Below are 21,566 nucleotides of genomic sequence, written 5' to 3' on the forward strand. Positions count from 1 at the left end.
ATTGTTGGTATCAGTGAGAGGAATAGTGCTCTATCTTCAATGTCAGTGGGAGGAATCGTTTTCCAATGTATACATCAAAGGAAGTAAGTATGACCCATTGTTGGTGTAATTGGAAGGAATAGAAACAATACAAAACAAAAATTGGCACCAACATACTAAGGATCATCAGAGTGGGTCCAGGATTTTTTAATCAGCGATCACATCATCACATGCCTGATGAAGGGGTCCTACGTGGCTCTGAAAACGATATGCTGTATCTGCTGTAACGATATGATCGCTGATTAAAAAACTTTGGACCCACTCAGGTGTGCTGGTGACAATTTTTGTTTTGACTTAAAATGGTTCCAGCCATTAGTACATTGTAAGGAATGGGAAAGGAAAGGAGTAGCCATTTAGGCTCTCCTTTCTTATGGGACCACGGCAGAGGCAGCTAGTGCATTAATATAAGGGGCTACTTAGAGGTCAGTGGCAGGTCAGAAGGGTATGGCAGTTCAGCGCTTCTAATCAAGTAGGCTGAAATCAGCTGGGTCAGGATTTCTGGAAGGTAGCGAGTTTGGGACAGGGATTGGTTAGTGGGAATCAGGTGACCCAGTGGAAGGTTCTGGTACCAGGTGCAAGGCTATTTAAGGCCCAGTCCCAGGTGGGCCTGCGTCCATTTCAGCCCAAATCCTAGCTGAAGGAGCTGCCCGCCCTACCCCCCCCCCCCTGCCGCGGCCGATTCATGTGGTGGTTCGCCTGAGGGGAGAGTTAAGAAATTCTCAAGCATGTTGGTAATTCAGCTTGAGTCTCAGTGGCTGGGTTGAGGATGGTTATGGAAAAGTTAATTGGTGAATGGATTTACATTTATAAGCTATGAGTTTGTTTTATATTACAGTTGTGACTTATTAAACCAATGAATCAGGCCGTGGCCAAAATTATTTCCAAATAAACATTATTTGTTATGTCAGAAGGGTTAATACATTTTTTAAATGAAATTGTTGTCCGCTGTATTATTCCTCTCTGCATGTTTTCCTGGGGTTTGCATAATGCCTATGGTCCCATAAGGCCCAACTGTTGTCATCAATGAGAGGAAATATGCCACACTGTTGGTATCGTTGGAAAGAATGGTGCCAGTAGGAAGAAATAATGGCTTGTATCAATGAGAGGAATATTGCCCCAAGAGCTGGACAAAGGCAAGCAAAGGGCTGCATCTGGCCCTTGGGCCACAGTTTGGAGACCACTGCTCTACTGTTCAATGAGGTGCCTTTTTCACAATAAATGGTGTTACAACACAGTGCACATAGGGCAGAGGCAGTACTATATATTGCATAAATGTGTATTAACTCGCAGGTTTCAACACACATTGCCACAATGCCCAGGTGTGAATGGGTCCTTAAAGCGGGGGTTCACCCTTAGAGGGCACTTTTTCCCCTTAGATTCCTGCTCGTTTTCTCTAGGGGAATCGGCTATTTGTTTTAAAATATGTGCAGTACTTACCCGTTTACGAGATGCATCCTCTCCGTCGCTTCCGGGTATGGGCTGCGGGAATGGGCGTTCCTTCTTGATTGACAGTCTTCCGAGAGGCTTCCGACGGTCGCATCCATCGCGTCACGATTTTCCGAAAGAAGCCGAACGTCGGTGCGCAGGCGCAGTATAGAGCCGCACCGACGTTCGGCTTCTTTCGGCTACGAGTGACGCGATGGATGCGACCATCGGAAGCCTCTCGGAAGCCTGTCAATCAAGAAGGAACGCCCGCTCCCGAAGACCCATACCCGGAAGCGACGGAAGAAGATGCAGCTCGAAAACGGGTAAGTACTGCTCATATTTTAATACAAATAGCCGATTCCCCTAGACCGAACGAGCAGGAATCTAGGGGAAGAAAAAAAAAAATTTATTAAATGGGTGAACTCCCGCTTTAAGCTGTTCTGCAATGCATATGGGCTCATTGTGATTCATGTAGCAAACACAAAGCCTTGAAATGACTAACCCACATAATTTTCCTATCAGTCACAAAGCTCTGAGCTCTGAAGCACCTACATGTTCCAACACGGTAAGAGCTTATTCTACTATTCTATTCACCAAACTCAGGCATGGGGCCAACAAAAGTGGATAGTGGTGTATAATAGGATCAGGAAAAAACTGACAGCATAGAAATATAGAAGCAACTATTGGTGGCTTGCAAGCTCTAGGGACAAGGAGGGTTAGTTACGAAAGGCAAGTCCACTTTGCACTACAAGTGCAAACTACAAGTGCAAAGTGCACTTGAAATTGCAATGAAAGTGAACTTGGAAGTACAGTCACGGTAAATCTGAGGGGTAGATCTGAAATGAGGAGAACCTCTGCTGATTTTATTATCCAATTATGTGCAGGCTAAAGTGCTGTTTTTTATTTTCCTTGCATGTCCCCCTCTGCACTTCCAAGTGTAACTTCAGTGCACTTTGCACTTGTAGTTTGCACTTGTAGTGCAAAGTGGAGTTGCCTTTAGTAAATAACCCCCATTATCCTTAAAATGAACTTAATGTTACTTAACCTCCCTGGCGGTCTTCCCGAGTCTGACTCGGGGTTAGATTTTCTTGCTACTATCGGTAACCCCGTGTCAGTCACGGGCTTGCCTCGCTAGATCCACAGGCACTTTTTACTTACCTTGTCCCTGGATCCAGCGATGCCACCGCGCTGTGTGAGCGAGCGGGACCTCGCTCGATTCACATAGTGCCTCCGTGTGACGCCGATCTCCGTTCCCTGCGACGTTACGACGCACGGGGACGGAGAACGGCGCCAAATTCAAAAAGGTAAACAAACACTATATGTAAAAAAAACACACCCCCCCTGTCCCTAGTGGTCTGCCCAGTGTCCTGCATGTCATTTTATATAATAAAAACCTTTTTTTCTCCCTGCAAACTGTAGATTGTCCATAGCAACCAAAAGTGTCCCTTTATGTCAAAAATAGTTTTAGATCAGCTAAAAAACAGCGATAATAAATTATAATCACTTGCAGAATTGTGCGATAGCGATTTGTGGGGAAATTCGTCATAAAAAAATAAAAGTAATGACAGCGACAATTCTGCAACTGAGCAAATTTCAGTGATTTTGATTTGATTACATTATTGAATAATTTTTATTATAATTATATTATTATTTGTTATAATTATTTATAATTATTTATTATATTATAATTTATAATTTTGTTTTTAAAAAAATGTAATACACGGGATGCCTATTAGAATCTTGTTTGGTCAGATTTAAGTGAGTTATTTCTAAAAATTACAGACCTACAATATAAAACGCCAAATTTCCTTGCAAATAATGGTACCGCTTTTAGCATGTTTTTTCTGAAAGAATCATACCGCCAGGGAGGTTAATAATTGACCAAAAAAACAAGCATGAGCATATCAGGAGCTCTGACACCTCAGTGGCTACATACTCAGTGACTAGATAAGCAGTATAGATGAGGATGACAACCTTACAAGCTTTATCCTCACAGGTTCTCTCATATATGTGCACCCATCCTTAGGGCTGATTTACTAGAAGCAAACAAGCTGTTCACTTTGTAATTAAAGTGTACCTTGTAATGGACGTTTCCCCAGAGCTTAGGGCTCAGTCACACTTTCCCCGTTTTGGGCTGCAGTTTCATGTGGCGGGGGGCAGTGTGATGTGCGTTTTATTACCTCACATATCTCTGGTATTATGCAAACATACAAGCATAATATCTCACAGCTCTGGAATTCAGAGAAACACCACATATTGATCTGAACATGACAAAAACGATTGTTTCCTGTATGTCACTTCAGTTACCTGTATTTATCCATCAGCAAAAAACATGTATAACTGTATATAGCATGGACAGGCCCTTCGTGAATGAGGTGAATTTCTGCTGCCTTCCATTGATATAAACGTGCAAAAACAAAATGCTATATATTTTTTCCTATTTTCCTTGCACATGATTGGTTGTTCTTTGCACAGTAATATTTCTCCCCATTCACTGAGCTCTGAGGAAAAATTCCCTTGAAAAGTGCAACATCCCTTGAAAATTGAAGAGCCTAATTACCTTTGATAAACTACCTTATTTATGTTCTTGGGCCGAAATTTGTAAAGTTGCTTGATGAAGCAACGTGATAGATTGACGCAGTTATCACCCAAAGGTAAGCTCTGAAAAAGAAAACTGCTGAATCTCTATACAGTATCAGCTATTTCCTTTTGAGAAGGATATTTTGGAAGGTGCTGGTAAATACAAAAGAAGCAAGAGTGAACAGAAAGTGATTGAAAAAAAGCGGGAACACTGACTGATGAACAGCCTAAGGATGAAACACTAATTGAATGCTTTAGAAGTCTGGCAACAATTCTGTAAATGTTATTAAATAAAGAATACCAATAAAAGTATGCAAACACCCAAAATGTGGTATTAGGCTTCATTTCCATGGACGTTTTTACAGCCACTTTCTTTAGCCTTTTTTACAGCTTAAAAACGCCTGTCCATGTTATTTATTTTTAAAAAAAAATTAAGATTTTTTTTAGCGTTTTTGCGCGTTTTTTAGCGTTTTTGCGTGTTTTTTAGCGTTTTTGAGCGTTTTTACAGCTCTACTCTGGAGCTTCAGAACGCACTGGTCCTGTGTTTTTTTTGCAGCTTAAAAACTGCTCAGCCATCTACAGGTCAAAAACGTCATGGTGGGCATGAGGCCATAGACCAGGGATATGCAATTAGCGGACCTCCAGCTGTTGCAAAACTACAAGTTCCATCATGCCTCTGCCTCTGGGTGTCATGCTTGTGGCTGTCAGAGTCTTGCTATGCCTCATGGGACTTGTAGTTCTGCAACAGCTGGCGGTCCGCTAATTGCATATGCCTGCCATAAACTAACAAGGAGAGCTGTTTTTAAGCTGCAAAAAACGCTTAGAAAAGTGGCTGTAAAAACGTCCATGGAAATGAAGCCTTAAAGTTCAGCAACTTATGATGCCAACAAAGTATCATGAATAAACCCTTAAAGTGTCACTAAACCCAGGAGCCTGCATTCACTATATCTGGTCTCCCACAGTACACAGAACATGGAAATGCAATTATTTTAGTAAATATAAATGGCTAAATACCTTTTCACATCAGCAGTATATGCAGTAGCAGTCGTGTGACTTCTATCAGTGTCTGAATAAAGCTTGTAGGAGGAGTTTTCATTCTCCTCTGCCTGTCCTATGATGCTGCATGACCCCTGACCCTCTGTCTGGACAGTGCTGATTGGCCCTGTGCTGATCACATGAACCCCCCCCCCCCAAAAAAAAACAGCAATACACACCAAACTAAGCATGGACAGAGTGCCTCCAGAGCTCTGTTCTATCAGCAGATGATTTGGGGACAATAAAAGAAGGGGAGGATCAGAGAAGATGGGATCAAACAGCTTTCATTACACAATGCACAGGATTAACCCATTGGGTTCTACAGTGAGTACAACAAGCACACTTTACTGCATATACAGACTGACTTTACTGTTCTGGGTTTGGTAACACTTTAAATGATCCCTTTAGAATTCTACGGCAGGTCATATGGGTAGAGAAAAAACACTACCTCCATCTCTTTACCAATTTTTTTTTTTTTGGCCTGGGTACCTGAAGATGTTCCTAAATTCTGTGTTACTATGCCTTTGGGACTTCATGGGGTGGCAGCAACATTTCAGAACCTAATAATGGATCTTTTGGATGGGCATATGGAGCGTGCTGCTGCATATCTTGATGATGTGATGGTGTTCAGTTCCACTTGGGAAGAACACATGCAACATCTGGATACCATCCTGTCCAGTAATACATCTTCAGCACTTACTGTCAACCCCCTTAAAGTGCATGTTAGCTTTTATTCAGAATGAATACTTGAAATATATCTTCGGCAATCGTGAAGTGAAAACTGAAATGGCAAAGATCAGAATGATTAAAGATTCTAAGATCCATACCACAAAAAAATGGTGTTCATTCTTTTCTAGGTTTCCAGCAGGATACTACAGAAGGTTTAGTTATGATTTTTCAACAAATTAGCACCACGTACTGAGCTCACCAAAAAAAGAATAACGCAATCAAGTATTATGGAGTACAAAAAGTGAAAAATCTTTCACCAAGATTAAAGTTGTTCTCTGTAATGACCCTATTCTAAAAAAAAAAAAAATAATTTCAAAGCCTTTTATTGTCCAAACAAATGCTTCTGGAATTGTAGAAGCTATCCTTAGCCAGGAATGTGATGGGAAGGACCACCCAGTGCTCTATATAAGCAGACCCCCCCCCCCTACCCAGAAATACAGATTTGCTGTCTTAGAGAAAGAATGTCTCAATATACAGAGGGATTTAGAGTCTCTAAGATACCAACTTTTAGGACAGGAGTTTCTACTTGGTAACAGATCCACTTCTGTGACTTAAAGTGCTTGTAAACCCAACCACACAACTTGCACCTACAGGTAAGCCTAGATTAAGGCTTACCTGTAGGTGCAAGAAATATCTCCTTAACCTACACGGTTAAGGAGATATTTACTGAAAACACTGCACTGATGTCTACGGCGCATGCACGCCGTAGACAACGGAGCAGGCGCACTGAGCGTGCCGTTTTTGTGAATGGGATAATGGGGTTTAATGCCGTATTCCCGCGCATGCGCAGGGATCTGCCAGTCCCGCGCACATGTGTGGGAGTGACGTCATCGCCGATTCTGCCAGTCACAGCGCTGGAGCGGCGATACAAGGAAGACGCTCCGAGGGGACATGGCGGTGGAGGGGAACGAGGAGCGCTTCGGAGGCTTCGATCTCGGGTAAGTTCCACATAATGAGCTAGTATGCTATGCATACTAGCTCAATAGATTGATTTCTATTCATTTTTTTTTCTTCCCGACGTTTCGTCTAATCAGACTTGCTCACCCGTGAGCAAATCTGATTAGACGAAACGTCGGGAGGAGACGTACTGACGTCACCGCGATTTGAGGACTACACGTTCTATTACCGGCCGGATCCTTTTATGCTGTTTTTATCGTCATATTTGTAAGTGTGCTACGTTTTATTTAATAAATGTTCTAAAAACGTTATCACACCATTGTGAGCTTTTCTTCTCCATGACCGTTGTTTGCCTGGCGAGTCCGAGGACTGTCTTGTGACAAGATTCTTTCCATTTGCTGCCTACATTCCCCTTGCGGTTTCTGATCTATCTAGATCCAGGGCTCTGGTAAGGGTCAGTGTGTAAATAGGGTAAACTCCTGCGCTGTCTGAAAAGTGAAGGGAAGGGGAACAAACTAAAAATACTGCTGCAAATATAAAAGTCTACCTCGATAGACTAAGGTGAAACAGAAAGATTAAATTACAATACTTGCGCTGTAAAGTGTGGGGCAAGGAGTGTATAATAGGCGGTAATGTTTATAAGTGACTAGTGAAAATATTATTTAGTGAGAACAATATTATAAGGCATATATAGCAATGAAACCAATACAAGGATAGTCCTTAATGAAAAAATCTGCACTCTGAGGAGGTCCAGATCCAGTGCAGTCCTGCCGTGTATTGGTGTGCTCCAAACAGAGATAAATCCTAATCTCCAACGGTGCAGGTATTGTGTAAAAATAAAAATCAAAAATGAAAATGCAAAAGATACACTTTAAGAAAAGAAACACGGAAAAAAGTTCTGAAGAAAATATATATGAGACCCTTGGATCCGTAATATAGGTGAAATAGGATAGTTGAGCCAACACCAAAGTTACATGTAAACACCTTTGGTGAACTCAGCTGCTCACCTCGAATTGACCACAATATGTCCAGGTCAAACTGGTCTAGATGGTTACAGTCCACAAATAACACATGTAAATCTCCATCCGATGTTTAACATGAAAAAACAAAGTAAAAGGACAAAAAGAGGCTGATGGTGAAATACCGTCACAAAAAAGATATTAGCAATTGGGATCTTGGCGGGTGGGAGTGCACTCACATGTAGGTGAGAGATCTCAGGCTCATATCCACGAGTACCGCACTCGTCGGTCCCTCTATCTTTCCTCTGCTTCTTTCTACTAGTTCTCGGGGTTCAGATGCTGGCTGTTTTGGTCTCCCCAGGATTTCTCAGTGTGTAAAGCTGTCTCAGCTGCTGTGGGCTTATGGTAACTCCTATCCCTCTCTCATTGGCTCAGATGGAGCGCTCAGGTGGCGTTGTGATGGGAAAGAGGTGAAAGAAACATACCCATAGTATAGCCCAGTCAGCAATGTAAACCGATTTTATTAAAAACAAAAGTTAAAACTCACATGTAAATACAGGAACTCTGCAACAATCCTTACGAGCGGCGAACTCGTATGTCCGTTCGTCAGATGCTGTGGTGTGTCCTGCCTACCAATCCCGACGCGTATCGTCACGATCACGTGACTTCATCCCCTGGATGCTCTACTGACGGACTGCTGGGAAGACCATATCAAGACCTTGATCTCCTGCGCAGCCCAGGTGTTTGGCTACCTGCTCGGCTTGATCCATTTGGATCTGATTATCCGGTAAGGGTCAGCATTTTCAGGGAGCAGCGATCCAGATCCCTTTCACGGATGTGATTTTATATGGAATTTAATTATTCACAGAACTTTAACACCATTTATACACATTCTGTCTGAGAAGAATTCATTTTTGGACTCTGTAGTGTTCACTATTATATGACCTGATAAGTCATATTTATCCTCACTTTTTTTAGCGCAACTTCACCTTTTTTCATGCCATTTTTGTTTGTATAAACATTTTGAGTTTGCAGCTGATTTTGAATGTATTAGATAAGCGCACTTTTCATTTTTCCTGCCATCAACAAATGCCTCAGTAGGGATTTTTTATATTTTTCCGCTGAGATATGTATATCAAACAATAGGAATGCCGCCGGATTATCTCCTAACCGCATTCCTACTATTAATTCAATTTTTTCCGCATTCCCAGAAAATGTGCAGTATGGTTCCTTCAGCTTCTTTACATCTCCAACACAATTCTGAAATTTGAGGGTATATGCGATGTAGTTTCATTTGTGTTCTATACCATCTAGTGAGGATTTTGTATCCCCCTTCCTGGTATCTACTCGCCACTGATGCTTTGTGATTATATGTCAAGATCCTATTTCTCTGTTCCTGTGAGAATAACACACCCAGGTCTCTCTCCCATTCCCGAAGGAAAGTGAGTTCCTGTGATGCTTCCATCTCAGTTAGTTTAGAATAGAAGTAATATAGTGAATGCAGAGGCGTATCTAGTGAAAATGGCACCTATGGCAAGCACTGAAACTGCGCCCCTGTCAAAACATTTGAAACCCGTCTTTCAGATAACCGTAACAAAAAAAAAACAGCTAACAAAACTACAAGTCAAGTGCTTTAATTACCCCTTACACCAGAGTCAACAACGTTACATCTTATATCACAGTTCCCCCCTTAGAGTTCCCAGAGAGCCCTCCTTACATCGGAATCCACAGAGTTCCCCTTCACACTGGGAAATCTGATCTAAAGAATGCTGTGGACTCTGGCGTCATCTTTATATACACTGTAAGGGGGTGACTCTGACACAAAGGGGATCTCTGCGGACTGGGATGTAGGGGGGCCTCTGATGTGAGGGGGTCTCTTGTTATCACAGAGTCCAGAGATCCCACTTACATCAGCGTTCCCCTTTACCCCAGATTGTGCAGAGTTCCCCCTTAAAGCAGTGTGCAAGACAATAAGTATTTCTAGACAGGGGTCAGGTCAGGTCTGTAAGGAGACACCTCCTGACTGAGTCCACAGTCCAGGTGTCCTGTCGAAAAATACACCAGCTTGATGCCACGCTATAGTCCTGGTTATAGCATCCCTGACGGCAGACAGAGGAGTGATATTCAGCTGTCAGGGCTGCTGTAGCCGGAACTATAGAGGTAGCATCGGGAAATGCAGCTGCCTGCTTACTCCGCGACCAGTGACTGCACTCACAGGAGTAAGAAATGAGAAATAGTCCCACTTGCAGCGCTTCCATTGTCCATTAGCAAAGGTGCTGAAAAGAAGATCCAGCCTATGCACGGGAGCCTGGAGGGAAGAAGAGACCATCAGACCCTGGTAAGTGCATTGGTGCCCAGCCACTCACCAGCGCCCCCTTCATATGGCGCCCATTGCACTTGCCATGGCTGCCATACCCTAGATACGCCCCTGAGTGAATGTTGTAATAGTTCCCCTTTCAAACATAGCTCTTCAAACCCCGTTAGTTGTCTAACTTCCGCATATATATTTGACTTAGTTCTAATAAATGCGTCTAGTTGCATCTGTCTTAAGAAGTCTAATTCTACTGTTATCTCTTGGTTTATTTCATTTTTAGTCATTAAATGATTGTCTTTAGAAAAATGAACAGTTCTACTAATCCCTCTTTGACGTATTGTTCTGAATCTAGAGTCTTTGAGGCCTGGCTGAAATGCCGGTATTTCTAGGATCGGGGTCATCATGCTAGGGTATTTTGAAATGTTTTTTTTTTTTAATACTTAATTAGTTACTAATACAGTAGCACCTATTGTCGGATGTTTTCTTACTTCTCTGGGTATCTCTGCTTCTGGTATCCATACCAGGTCATCTAATGGTATATCTATCGTTGCTTGCTCCATTCGTATCCACGGTTTCCCCCCGTCCTGTCTCGCACCATTCTACTATTCTACCTCGGTGGGAGGCTTCTTGATATCTCACTGGGTCCAGTATCCCAATCCCTCCCTTTTCTTTCGGAAGTGTTAAGATAGTTCTGCGTATTCTTGCTGGTTTCCCGGCCCATATAAATCTTAAAAACCTCGATCTTAAATTCCTCAGAAAGCTTGGAGGGATCTTAATTTGCAGTGTCTGTATGAGATATATAAGTCTCGGCATCACATTTATCTTTATGATGTTTGTCCTACCGAACCAAGTGAAAATTTCCTTATCCCATCTCAGAAAATCCTTTTTGATCTGTCTCGCCATTGGAGTATAATTAAACTCCAATAGCTTAGTCAGATTCTTGGATATTTTTGTCCCTAAGTAACTTATATGATTCGGTCCATCTGAAATCGAATTGCGTGGTAATCAGCTGCAAAAGATGCGTATTTATTTAAACCCCCATTGCTTCTGATTTCCCATAGTTTACTTTTAAAATGGGAAATTTCAACATATACGCGCAGTTCGGCTAGCAGTGATGGTAGAGATATACCTGGGGAAGTTACAAAAAAAATCAGATCGTCTGCGTAAGCTGCAAGTTTCTGTTCATTCTCTTTTATAGGTATAACCTTAATATTTTGGTTTGCCTGTATTTTCCTCAAAAATTGTTCTATTGTCAAAATAAAAATAATGGGTGATAACCGGCATCCCTGTCGTGTTCGATTGTGGATAGAGAATGGCTTTGATATTCTTTCCTCTACCTTTACCCTAGCTTTGGGATTTGAATATAGTTCACTAAACCAGCTCATCATCCCTACTCCTAGGCCTATGTGTTGCAAAATTGCTTTCAGAAACATCCAATCTACTCTATCGAATGCTTTTTCCTCATCCGCGGAAACTAACACCATTGGTCTCTGCTGTTTTTGAGCTAAGTAAATTGCGTTTACCACCCGCTGCGTATTCTCTCTTCCTTCCCTCCCTGGAATAAACCCAACTTGATCTGGATGTATTAGTCCCGGGATAGGATCTATTAATCTCATTGCAAGAATCTTTGTAAATATTTTAAGATCTACATTAAGCAGTGAGATCGGGCGGTAGCTAGCACACTGGGAGGGATCTCCCTGTTATATGTGCTAGGAGTATTTCTGTTGGCATATCTTTACTAGCAGTGTGCAATTCGTTTTGTTTCTAATTCGTTTTTTTTCGAAAATTCGGAAATTCATTAATTACTAATTTTCGTATTTCCGAATTTTTTATTTCCGAATTTTCGGACTTCCGAAAATTTTGAATTTACGAATTTTTGTATTTCCGAAAATTCGAATTTACGAATTTACGAATTTTCGTATTTCCGAAAATTCGTATTTACGAATTTTCGTATTTCCAATTTTTTTTTTAATTTCTGAATTTTCGTATTTCCGAATTTTCGATTTTAGAATTTTTCAATTTTCGAATTACCGAATTTTCAAATTTTCGTATTTCCGAATTTTCGTAATTACGATTTTTCGTAATTACGATTTTTCGTATTTACGAAATTCGAAAATTCGAAATTCGAAAATTGAAAAATTCGAAAATTGAAAAATTCGAAATTCGAAATTTGAAAAGTTTCGAATTTCGAATTTCGAATTTTGAAATTTTCGAAATTTTCATTTTCGAATTTCGAATTTTTCAATTTCCGAAATTTCGTATTTCCGAATTTTCGTATTTCGAAATTTCGAAAATTGAAAAATTCGAAAGTCGAAATTTCGAAAATTGAAAAATTCGAAAATCGAAATTTCGAAAATTGAAAAATTTGAAATTTCGAAAATTGAAAAATTCGAAAATTGAAAAATTCGAAATTCGAAAGTTGAAAAATTCTAAAAATTCTAAAATTTCCGAATTTCCGAAAATTCTTTTTTTTTCCGTTTCATTAGTTTTTTTCGGAAATTCGGAAAATTCGATTTTTCCGTTTTTTGCTTTTTCGGAAATCCGAAAATTTCCCAAATTTACGAATTTATGAAAAAAGCAAAAAAACTAAACTAAAAGAGACAAATAATTTTTCGAAATGTCAAAATTTCCGAAAAAATAAAAAAATATTTTTTTTTTCGAATTGTTCCCAAATTCGTAAAACATCCGTCTGCCCCGTGTTGATTTGGCTTTTGCTTTGTCAGTAAGCAAGAGATTGAGTTTCTCACGCATACCTACTAATTCATGTCCTATAGCCTCAGCCTGTGATTTTTTATGAATTATTTCTAGCTCCCTAATCCGTTTAAGCATTGCATCTATCTGTTCATTTAATTTTCCGTTTTCTATGGGCTCCCATTGATATAAACAGCCCTCTTATTCAGAGGCGTTGCTAGGGGGGTGCGGGGGGTGCGGTCCGCACCGGGTGACACCCACTAGAGTGGTGACACCATCCCGATTTAAAAAAAAAAAAGCTGACATGTGGGGGGGGGGGGGGCGGCCCTGAGGGGGGTTGCACTAAGGGGGGTGTCTGCACTAAGGGGGTGTCTGCACTGAAGGGGGTCTGTGTAACATGCAGGGGTCCAGAGGTGCAGGTGGCTGTGTAATGTAAAAGGGGTGCAGTGATGCAGGGTGCTGTGTAATGTAAAATGGTCCAGAGGTGCAGGGGGCTATGAGATGTAAAGGGGGCCAGTGATGCAGGGTGCTGTGTAATGTAAAGGGGTCCAGAGGTGCAGGGTGCAGTGTAATGTAAAGGGGTGCAGAGGGCTGTGTAGTGTAAAAGGGTCCAGAGGTGCAGGGGGCTATGTGATGTAAAGGGGTGCAGAGGTGCAGGCGGCTGTGTAATGTAAAAGGGGTGCAGTGATGCAGGGTGCTGTGTAATGTAAAATGGTCCAGAGATGCAGGGTGCTATGAGATGTAAAGGGGTCCAGTAAAGCAGGGTGCTGTGTAATGTAACGGGTCCAGTGATGCAGGGTGCTGTGTAATGTAAAGGGGTCCAGAGGTGCAGGGGGCTATGTGATGTAAAGGGGTCCAGTGGTGCAGGGTGCTGTGTAATATAAAGGGGTCCAGTGATGCAGGGGGCTGTTTCATGTAAAGGGGTCCAGTGATGCAGGGTGCTGTGCAATGTAAAGTGGTCCAGAGGTGCAGTTGTGGAGAGGGTGTACACAGTAGTAACAAAAAGATATTGAAGGATGCAGAGGTATGCAGAAGGCACAGTGGGGTGTTTTTACATTTTACCGTGTCGGGGGGTGCCAGATATTGGATCCGCCCCGGGTGCCAGTAGGGTAAAAAATATTTGAAAAATGTTATATGGGGGGGGGGGGGGGGGTGACACCATATTTTACCGCACCAGGTGACACCAACCCTAGTGACGCCACTGCTCTTATTACACATTTGTGTGTTTCCCAGATACAAAAGGACGTTACTTGTCTCGTTAATTAAAAAAAAAGGACTCCAATTGCTGTCTCAGTTTTCCTTCGTATTCCTCCTCTTTTAAAAGTGTTATGTTTATCTTCCAGCGCCATTCCTTAGCCTCTCTTTTTCCTATCTCAACCGTACAGCTTGTAGGTGCGTGGTCTGAGAGCGTGAAAGATCCTATATCTGCTCTTTTTAATGATGTAATCATGTTTTGAGATATTAAAACATAATCATTTCTAGTGTATGTTTTGTATTTTGCAGAAAAGAATGTGTAGTCTCTGTCCGTAGCGTGATTAGCCCTCCCTCCAACTATCTATTACTTGTAGATCTTGAAGGAGTTTCTTTGCTTTGCGCAGTCTGACATACGATAGATGGGAGGCACCCTTTGATGAGTCCATCAGTGGGTCGAAGGCCATATTGAGGTCACCTCCTATCATTAAAACACCCTCTTTGTGTTGTTGCACCATCTGTAAGTATAATTCCAAGGAGCTTACTTGCTCTGTGTTTGGTAGGTATAATTTTACCAATGTAACCTTTTGATGGCCCAGGGTTCCCTTTACTATCAAAAGGCATCCTTCATTGTCCGTAATCACCCCAGATTCTGTCCATGGTATCTGTTTGGCAATTATATTAGAGACCCCACTACTCTTTGCTGTCTGTGATGTACTGTGATATGCTGTCGGGAATCTATGATTTGTAAGTCTTGGAATCTTACTCCTTTTAAAATGTGTCTCTTGTAAGCGTCACTTCCGGTAAACCACAGAGACAACGACACTGATGCGTTTTGCCACTTCCTGGCACCCGGTCAGTCACAGCGCCGGAGCACATGAACCCCGAAAGTAGCTCCGGGAAAGATGATGGCCGCAGGAGTGGGGAGGCACTACAGGGCATAGTTTAAGGAAAGTATTTCGTAATGAGTTAGTATGCGATGCATACTAGCTCATTATTCCTTTGCCTTGTAGTTTTTTTTTTAGGTTTCCAACCTCTTTATGTACTGTATCAGTAGAGCACCAATTTACTTTCTCTTACACCACCGCTGTCCACTTAAATGTACACATTGTTTCTGATTCTTCTCTAACCTCTCTCTTGCTAGGTACTGTTCTTGGTCTAGCTCTGATCTCTGCTGTGTAGTGTCACTATGGGCCAAATCCACAGCCAGCGGCGCAAAATAAGTTTTTTCTAACTTATGTCATTTAAGTTACGGCGCCCTAAGTTGGTGTCGTAATTGCCGTATCCACAGCGCATTTGCGCCCAAAAGTGCGCCTGCCGTAACGTAAATACGGAGGCGTAAGGCGGGGTTATGGCAAGTGGGAAGGAAGTGGGCGTGCTTCATTGTAATGAGCCGTGACCCCATGCAAATGAAGGTCCGGCCGTACTGCGCATGCGCGCACGAATCTGCTGCTCACTGCGCATGTGCAGAACTTTGCTTGGCGCAATCAGTGAGATAGGTAAAAGGCCAAGTGTACTTAGTTTGAGGATCGCACTGTGCTTAACTAGCTCCAGTCAAACACACTTCATTTGCAAAAGTATTTCCCTGTGTTCCCTTCCATGAGCAATTTGCTTCTGCTCTTAGTTTGTCAGTGTTTGTTGGTAAGTTGTGTTTGATAGAGAAGTGTTGGAGGAGTAGTAGATAGTAGTTGTTGTTTGTTTGTGATAAGTGTAATTTTTGTTTGATTGTTTTTGGTAATTTTTTTTTTTTTTTCTGCTTGGATTTTGTGTTTGGTTTTTGTGTGTTTGTATTTGACTTTGTAGTAGCTGTCTGTGTGTATTTTTGTGTATTTGTTTGGTGTGTATTTTTGTGTGTTTGTATTTGACTTTGTAGTAGCTGTCTGCTTGTGTGTGTATTTTTGTGTGTTTGTCCTGTTTGGCTTCTTGTTGCTGGGTGGTGTCTGTGATGGCCCCCAAACGCAGGAAGCTGAATTTTTCACATGTTGAAAAGCAAATCCTAGCCAGGTATGTCATACAATATGGAAGATATCTACATGGGCCTGATAGCCGGAACACCTCCCCGGCCCAAAGGAAGAGGATCTATGCCAAAATAACAGATCACATAAATGCGGCGGGGGGAGGGGAGACGAGGACCCCCGCTGGCATTAAGAAAAAGATCAATGATCTGAGGAGCGTGGTCCGCAATAAGGTGGCCAAGCTCACTGCGCATAGGAGGGGCACTGGAGGAGGGGGACCATGCCCCATCCGGCTGACTGAGGAGGAATGGGCAGTGGCCCGGTGTTTCGAGCCAGAGCAGGTGGTGGGCCTGCCTGGTTATCAGTCTGATGTTCCTGTGAGGCCAGGTAAGGTTTTTTTTTTGTTTTTTTTGGTGATTAGCATGTGTGGGTGGGGGAAGGGAACATGTGGCAAGTGTGTGGATCCTCAAACCTGTGATTGTTTGGTGTCTTCCACAGATGACCAGGAGATTGCTGGGCCATCAGGCCAGGCTGCTGCACCACCCCAAAGACAGGAGCCTGCTGAGGAGTCCCCAGGGGAGGGGAGTGGCCAAACCTCCCCTCATGAGGAGGCTGAGGGGGAGGAGGATGAGGGGGAGGAGGATGAGGGGGAGGAGGAAGAAGATCTCCAGATTGGCCGGGAAATCATTATTGCCACAGATCTGATGACCTTTGATGATACCCTTGAGGCTAGCCTTGAGGCTCCCCTTGAGGCTACCCCAGAGGCTCCCCTTGAGGCTACCCCAGAGGATCCCCTTGAGGCTACCCCAGAGGATCCCCCAGAGGCTGGCACCAGTCAGGCCACCATCAGGGGTAGCCCCTCCCACTCCTCCCACAACATGCCGCAACCCACAAGGGTCACTCTATCCCCTCCTACCTGGCCACAAGCCTCAGGGGCAGGCAGGATGGCGACCCAGGACACCAGGGTGGGGTCTGAGCATATGCCGGCCAGTCTGCTGAGGGACAATGCCAAGCAGACCCGCAGTCTGGGTGACATCAAAAAAACTATGGCCAAGATGGAGCACAGCCTGGATGTAATGAGGGAGTCACTCAGTGATGTGGCCACCAATTCATTGGGTGTCATCACCTGTTTGTGGTCCCTGCATACCGCCACAACAGGCGTGGGCCAGGAGGTGACTGCCCTCACCCGGGCTGTGCAGGACAACACCCGGGCTGTGCAGGAGAACACCCGGGCTGGCCAGGCCAATACGGCTGCCATCACTGCCTGCCTGACCAGGATAGCAGTGGCCTTGGAGGGCAGGCCAGCCGGAGGTCAGACACCAGGGGAGGCTCCTCCCTCCCCTGCTCACCCCCCCAATGAAGATACTCCCTTCCCCTGCTCCCCCCCCCAATGAAGATACTCCCTCCCCTGCTCCCCCCCCCCAATGAAGATACTCCCTCCCCTGCTCCCCCCCCCGTGAAGATCCTCCAGGTGGCCGTGCCCGTGGCCGTGGCCGTGCCCCTGCCCGTGGGCAGCCTAGACGGAGCACTCGCCGCCGACTTAAATACCAGGGGTACTTTTTTTTTTTTTTTTTTTGATTTAAAACTTTTGGTTATTATACTGTACTTATGATTTGGTTTATGTGTGTGAATGATGTGTGAATGTGGGGGGGTGGCATTCCTGACAAAATAAGGGTGTCCCCCTCAGTTTTGGTGGAGAAGGGATCCCCAGGACCAGGGAAAAGTCATCCTAGGTTCCTGAATGGTGTATGAATGCACAGTGACATAATTGGAGCCGTGGCGGGGCGTTACTGCTCCCAAGTACCAAAGGGGGGGGGGGGGTACTTGGATCTAATCCAATTCGATGTGCATGTGATGTGTTTGTGCTAGGGACCACAGTGGTGTGCATTCATGCATTCTCATTGTGACATAAATCAAGTGCGTTTCCAGAGACAAAAACATTCTCAATGTGTCATTAAACATGTGCGTTTACTGTGCAAAGCAACATTCTCATTGTCACATAATTCATGTGCGTTTGCAGTGAAAACAAATAATAACATTGTCACATAATTCATGTGCGTTTGCATCGGAAAAAAAAAAAAACATTGTGACATTTTTTCTGGCCATTTACTGAGAAAATATGCCTTCTGCCAGGCGTCTCCTGGCTACTGTGCCCTCAGTAGACCGGGTAGAGTGGGCTAGGGGGGGATTGCCTGGGTGGGGGGTCAGGTCAGCACGTAAGTTAATCTCCAGTCCCCTTCTCGTTGCAAAGTTATGAAGAATGCAACAAGCCCCTATTATTTGGCACACAAAGTCTGGGGAATACAGCAGTGTACCCCCAGTCTTGTCCAGGCATCTGAAGCGGGACTTCAGCAGGCCAAAAGTACGCTCCACTACTGCCCGGGTGCGAATATGAGCCTCGTTGTAGCGTTGCTCTCCTGGGGTTTGGGGGTTCCGGAATGGGGTCATCATGTGAGGGCCCAGGGCATATCCAGAGTCACCTGGAAGGCAAAAGACAGGAGGATATTAATCATGCATGTGCCCCATGTGATGTCTACATCATGGGGGGGACATACCTGACACACATGTCACTCACCAACCAGCCAGCTGTCTCCATACACGTTCTGCTCCAATTCACGTGCTATGTTGGTCTGCCTAAAGATGTAGCTGTCATGGCACGAACCTGGAAATTTGGCACACACATGCCAGATGAGGCCATGGGCATCCACGATTACCTGGACATTGATGGAATGCCAGTTTTTTCGATTCCTGAACAGGTGCTCTGTATCATGGGGGGGCTGTAGTGCCACATGGGTACAGTCAATGGCCCCGATGGTCCGTGGGAATCGTGCAATCTGATAGAAATCAGCCATGCTCTTTATTCGCTGGTCCTCCTGGGTGGGCTTTTCAAATTGACTGCCCATGCGTCTCAGTATTGCAGGGACAACCTGGTGCACACACCTGCTCATCGAGGACTGTACCATCCCAGCCAGACCTCCACATGTTCTCTGAAAAGACCCAGTGGCCAGAAAATGCAGGGTGGCCATAACTTTAATATGAGCTGGCAGGGCATGGGATCGTTGGGTTGGGGTGTTCAGATCATCCTGCAGGATCCTGGTTAAGTCCAGGATGGCTTCCTGGTTTAATCTGAAGTGGCCAATGACCTCAGACGCAGTCATGCCAAAGAGATCTTGGCGTGGCCGGTAGATCCTCTCCTGTGCCCTCCTCCTCCTCCTCTGTGCCCTCCTCCTTCTCTGCGCCTGTAAAGTGGCGAGTGCCATTATTATCATTGATGGCCCAGGCATTTTGGCAGTCACAATGAAGTGTTGGCAGCTATTCCTAAATCGTGTTGCTTCAGCAGACCTTTACAGGGCTGGTGTAAAATTAGGGCTGCTTTTATAAAGTCTAATTTTGCTCCAGAAAACTAACAGGTGCGCACAGGGCGTTATCTACGGCGCACAGGGCGTAATCTACGGCGCACACACTTAATTTTGAGGATCGCCCTATCTCCCTCATTTGCATCTTTGCCTATCAAATAAAGCGGCGTGACTAGCGTAATTTGCGTCAGAGGATGCGCCAGAGTAATTATTTTAAGTAGGACGTAAAAACCGGATTTTTCGTTTTGAGGATCGGGCGCAAAGATACGCGCGGAGTAAAATTAGAAATCTCGAGTTAAGTCGGCGCATCTGCTTTGTGGATTTGCCCCTATGTTCTCATCTTCTGCTACCACCTGCCATGTCAAATATTTTATGTACAAATCTTCTGTTTACGAACCAGTAAAAGATCCGGTAAGTTGTGTTGGGTGGTGTATTTGGGCCAGGTTGCCAAGTGCACTTTACATGTTCCTGATAATGCCAAACACAGTGGAAATTGTTCACAGCGGTTCCTTTATCACCTAGAAAAGAAGCAAATTATATTTTTTGCATGAATTGAGCATTGTAAAAAAAAAAATTAAAATTATTTGCATAAGTCGAGCTGTATGATGTCACATTGTAGATTGTACAAAGAACATTCAGGACATGTTTATTCTTTGGTAACCACACAAAACTGATACTGGACTAACTGCCTAAGGTCTAGTTTACACTAGTGGCAAGGACTGTTAATGGGGAGGCAATCTATCACCTGCACACCACCTGCATTAACCCCCTAAATGCCGCTCTACCAAATCGCATGCCTTGCAAACTGTTGTGGGCGGTTGAATAAGTCACTTTCAGCGGGCGCTATTGCGTGCCGAATGTGACAGGGGGTATAATTCCTCACACAGCCATAAAGCAAAGCATCATGACTGTGGCATGTGTACACTCCTTGTCTCTGCCTGTGTAGCTTAATAGGGAAAAAATATGTGTGTGTGTGGGGGGGGGGGGGGGGGTTGCATCTCAGCTACATGTCTTTGCTGCCTCCCAACCGCAAATGTAAACAAAACCCGAGGTTAGTTATACACTATGGGGTTGAATAAGACAAATAGACTTTTTTCACTTTGTAAGTAAATTTGTCCCAAAGCTTAGTGAATGAGGTGAAGCTCTGCTAACTTCCATCATCCAATCATATGCAAACATATATGCATTTTTTTTTTTTTTACTTTCCTTGCATGTGATTGGGTATTCTTTGCAAAGTGAAACTTCACCATGATCCCTGTGCCCTGGGGCAAATTCCCCTGTAAAGTGAGCAGTCTATTTGCCTTTAGTAAGTCAACCCCAATATGTTCAAAGGTTTGTGGACACTTGACAATCAAACTGTAATAAACTTGTAGGACATACTGGGGTTGGTTTACTAAAACTGGAGGGTGCTAAATCTGTTGCAGCTCTGCATAGAAACCAATCTGCTTCCCGACTTTTTATCAAAGATTAATTGAACAAGCTGAAGTTAGAAGCTAATTGGCTACAGCTGCAACAGATGTTGCACTCTCCATTTTTAGTAAATCATCCCCACTATTACAAAACCGTAATATGTAAACCCTTCCCCATCCACTCCTTTGCAGCCTCCACTCTTCTGAGACGGCTTTCTAAATCATTGTAAAGTGTATATAGGGGAATGTGTGCCCAAACAGCAGTGCTGGGACAAGATCATCCAGTGCCCAGGGCAAAGATAGCAAAGTGTGCCCCCCCCCCCCTCATTATGTAAAAGCTTATAAGGAGGAGGGAGAGAGAAAGGACAGCCCACACCCCCTCCCAGCTCTCTCCTTGCTGCTTCCAGCGCTGAGCTGACAGAAGTAGTGATGCCACCGTGACTACTCCTGTCAGCCTTACATAGAAGAAACTTGTGGTGACCCCATTCCTACAATACACTCTGCCAACCCCTTGTCCCGGCCCTGCCAAACAGCCATAAATAGAATATGTGCTGTAAGTTAATGATGTTGCACAAGATGTCCTGGCTCATAATTGGCATTCCAGTTCATCTCAAAGGTATTTAATAGAGTTGAGGTTTCATTGGACTCATCAAAGCATTATTTTATGGACCTGGATTTTTATACACAAGTGGGCAGTCTTGCTGTAACAGAAAAGGGCCTTCCCGAAACTGTTGTCACGTGCTTGAAAAGGGAACAACTGTTCATAATATCCTTTGTACGCTGCAGTAAAAACAGTACCCTTCACTGGTTCCCAAATGTCTTTATTATGGGAAGCCCTTATTCTTTCAGAAACATAGATCTTACATACCCCCAATGTTTCTGAAATGGGAATAAGGGACACCTATTAGCAAAAATATGTAGGCATAGGACACACCCCCTGTCACACCCCCTTCAAAGAGAATTGTAAAAAAAAAAAAGACCACAGG

The 21,566-nt window shown here is 43.8% G+C and overlaps 1 protein-coding gene across 3 annotated transcripts in view; it reads right to left on the reverse strand.

The window, feature by feature from the left end:
* Positions 1-21,566, reverse strand: part of LOC120913614 (interleukin-13 receptor subunit alpha-1-like) — a 292,879-nt gene that overhangs the window by 231,581 nt on the left and 39,732 nt on the right. For all 3 annotated transcript variants that reach the window (XM_040323690.1, XM_040323693.1, XM_040323692.1), the window contains exon 4: positions 19,569-19,689. In XM_040323690.1, the coding sequence (XP_040179624.1) occupies positions 19,569-19,689 (121 nt within the window). The remainder of the gene's footprint in view (positions 1-19,568; positions 19,690-21,566) is intronic.

Source organism: Rana temporaria, chromosome 9 (assembly GCF_905171775.1).
Source record: "Rana temporaria chromosome 9, aRanTem1.1, whole genome shotgun sequence".
Taxonomy (NCBI): Eukaryota; Metazoa; Chordata; class Amphibia; order Anura; family Ranidae; genus Rana; species Rana temporaria.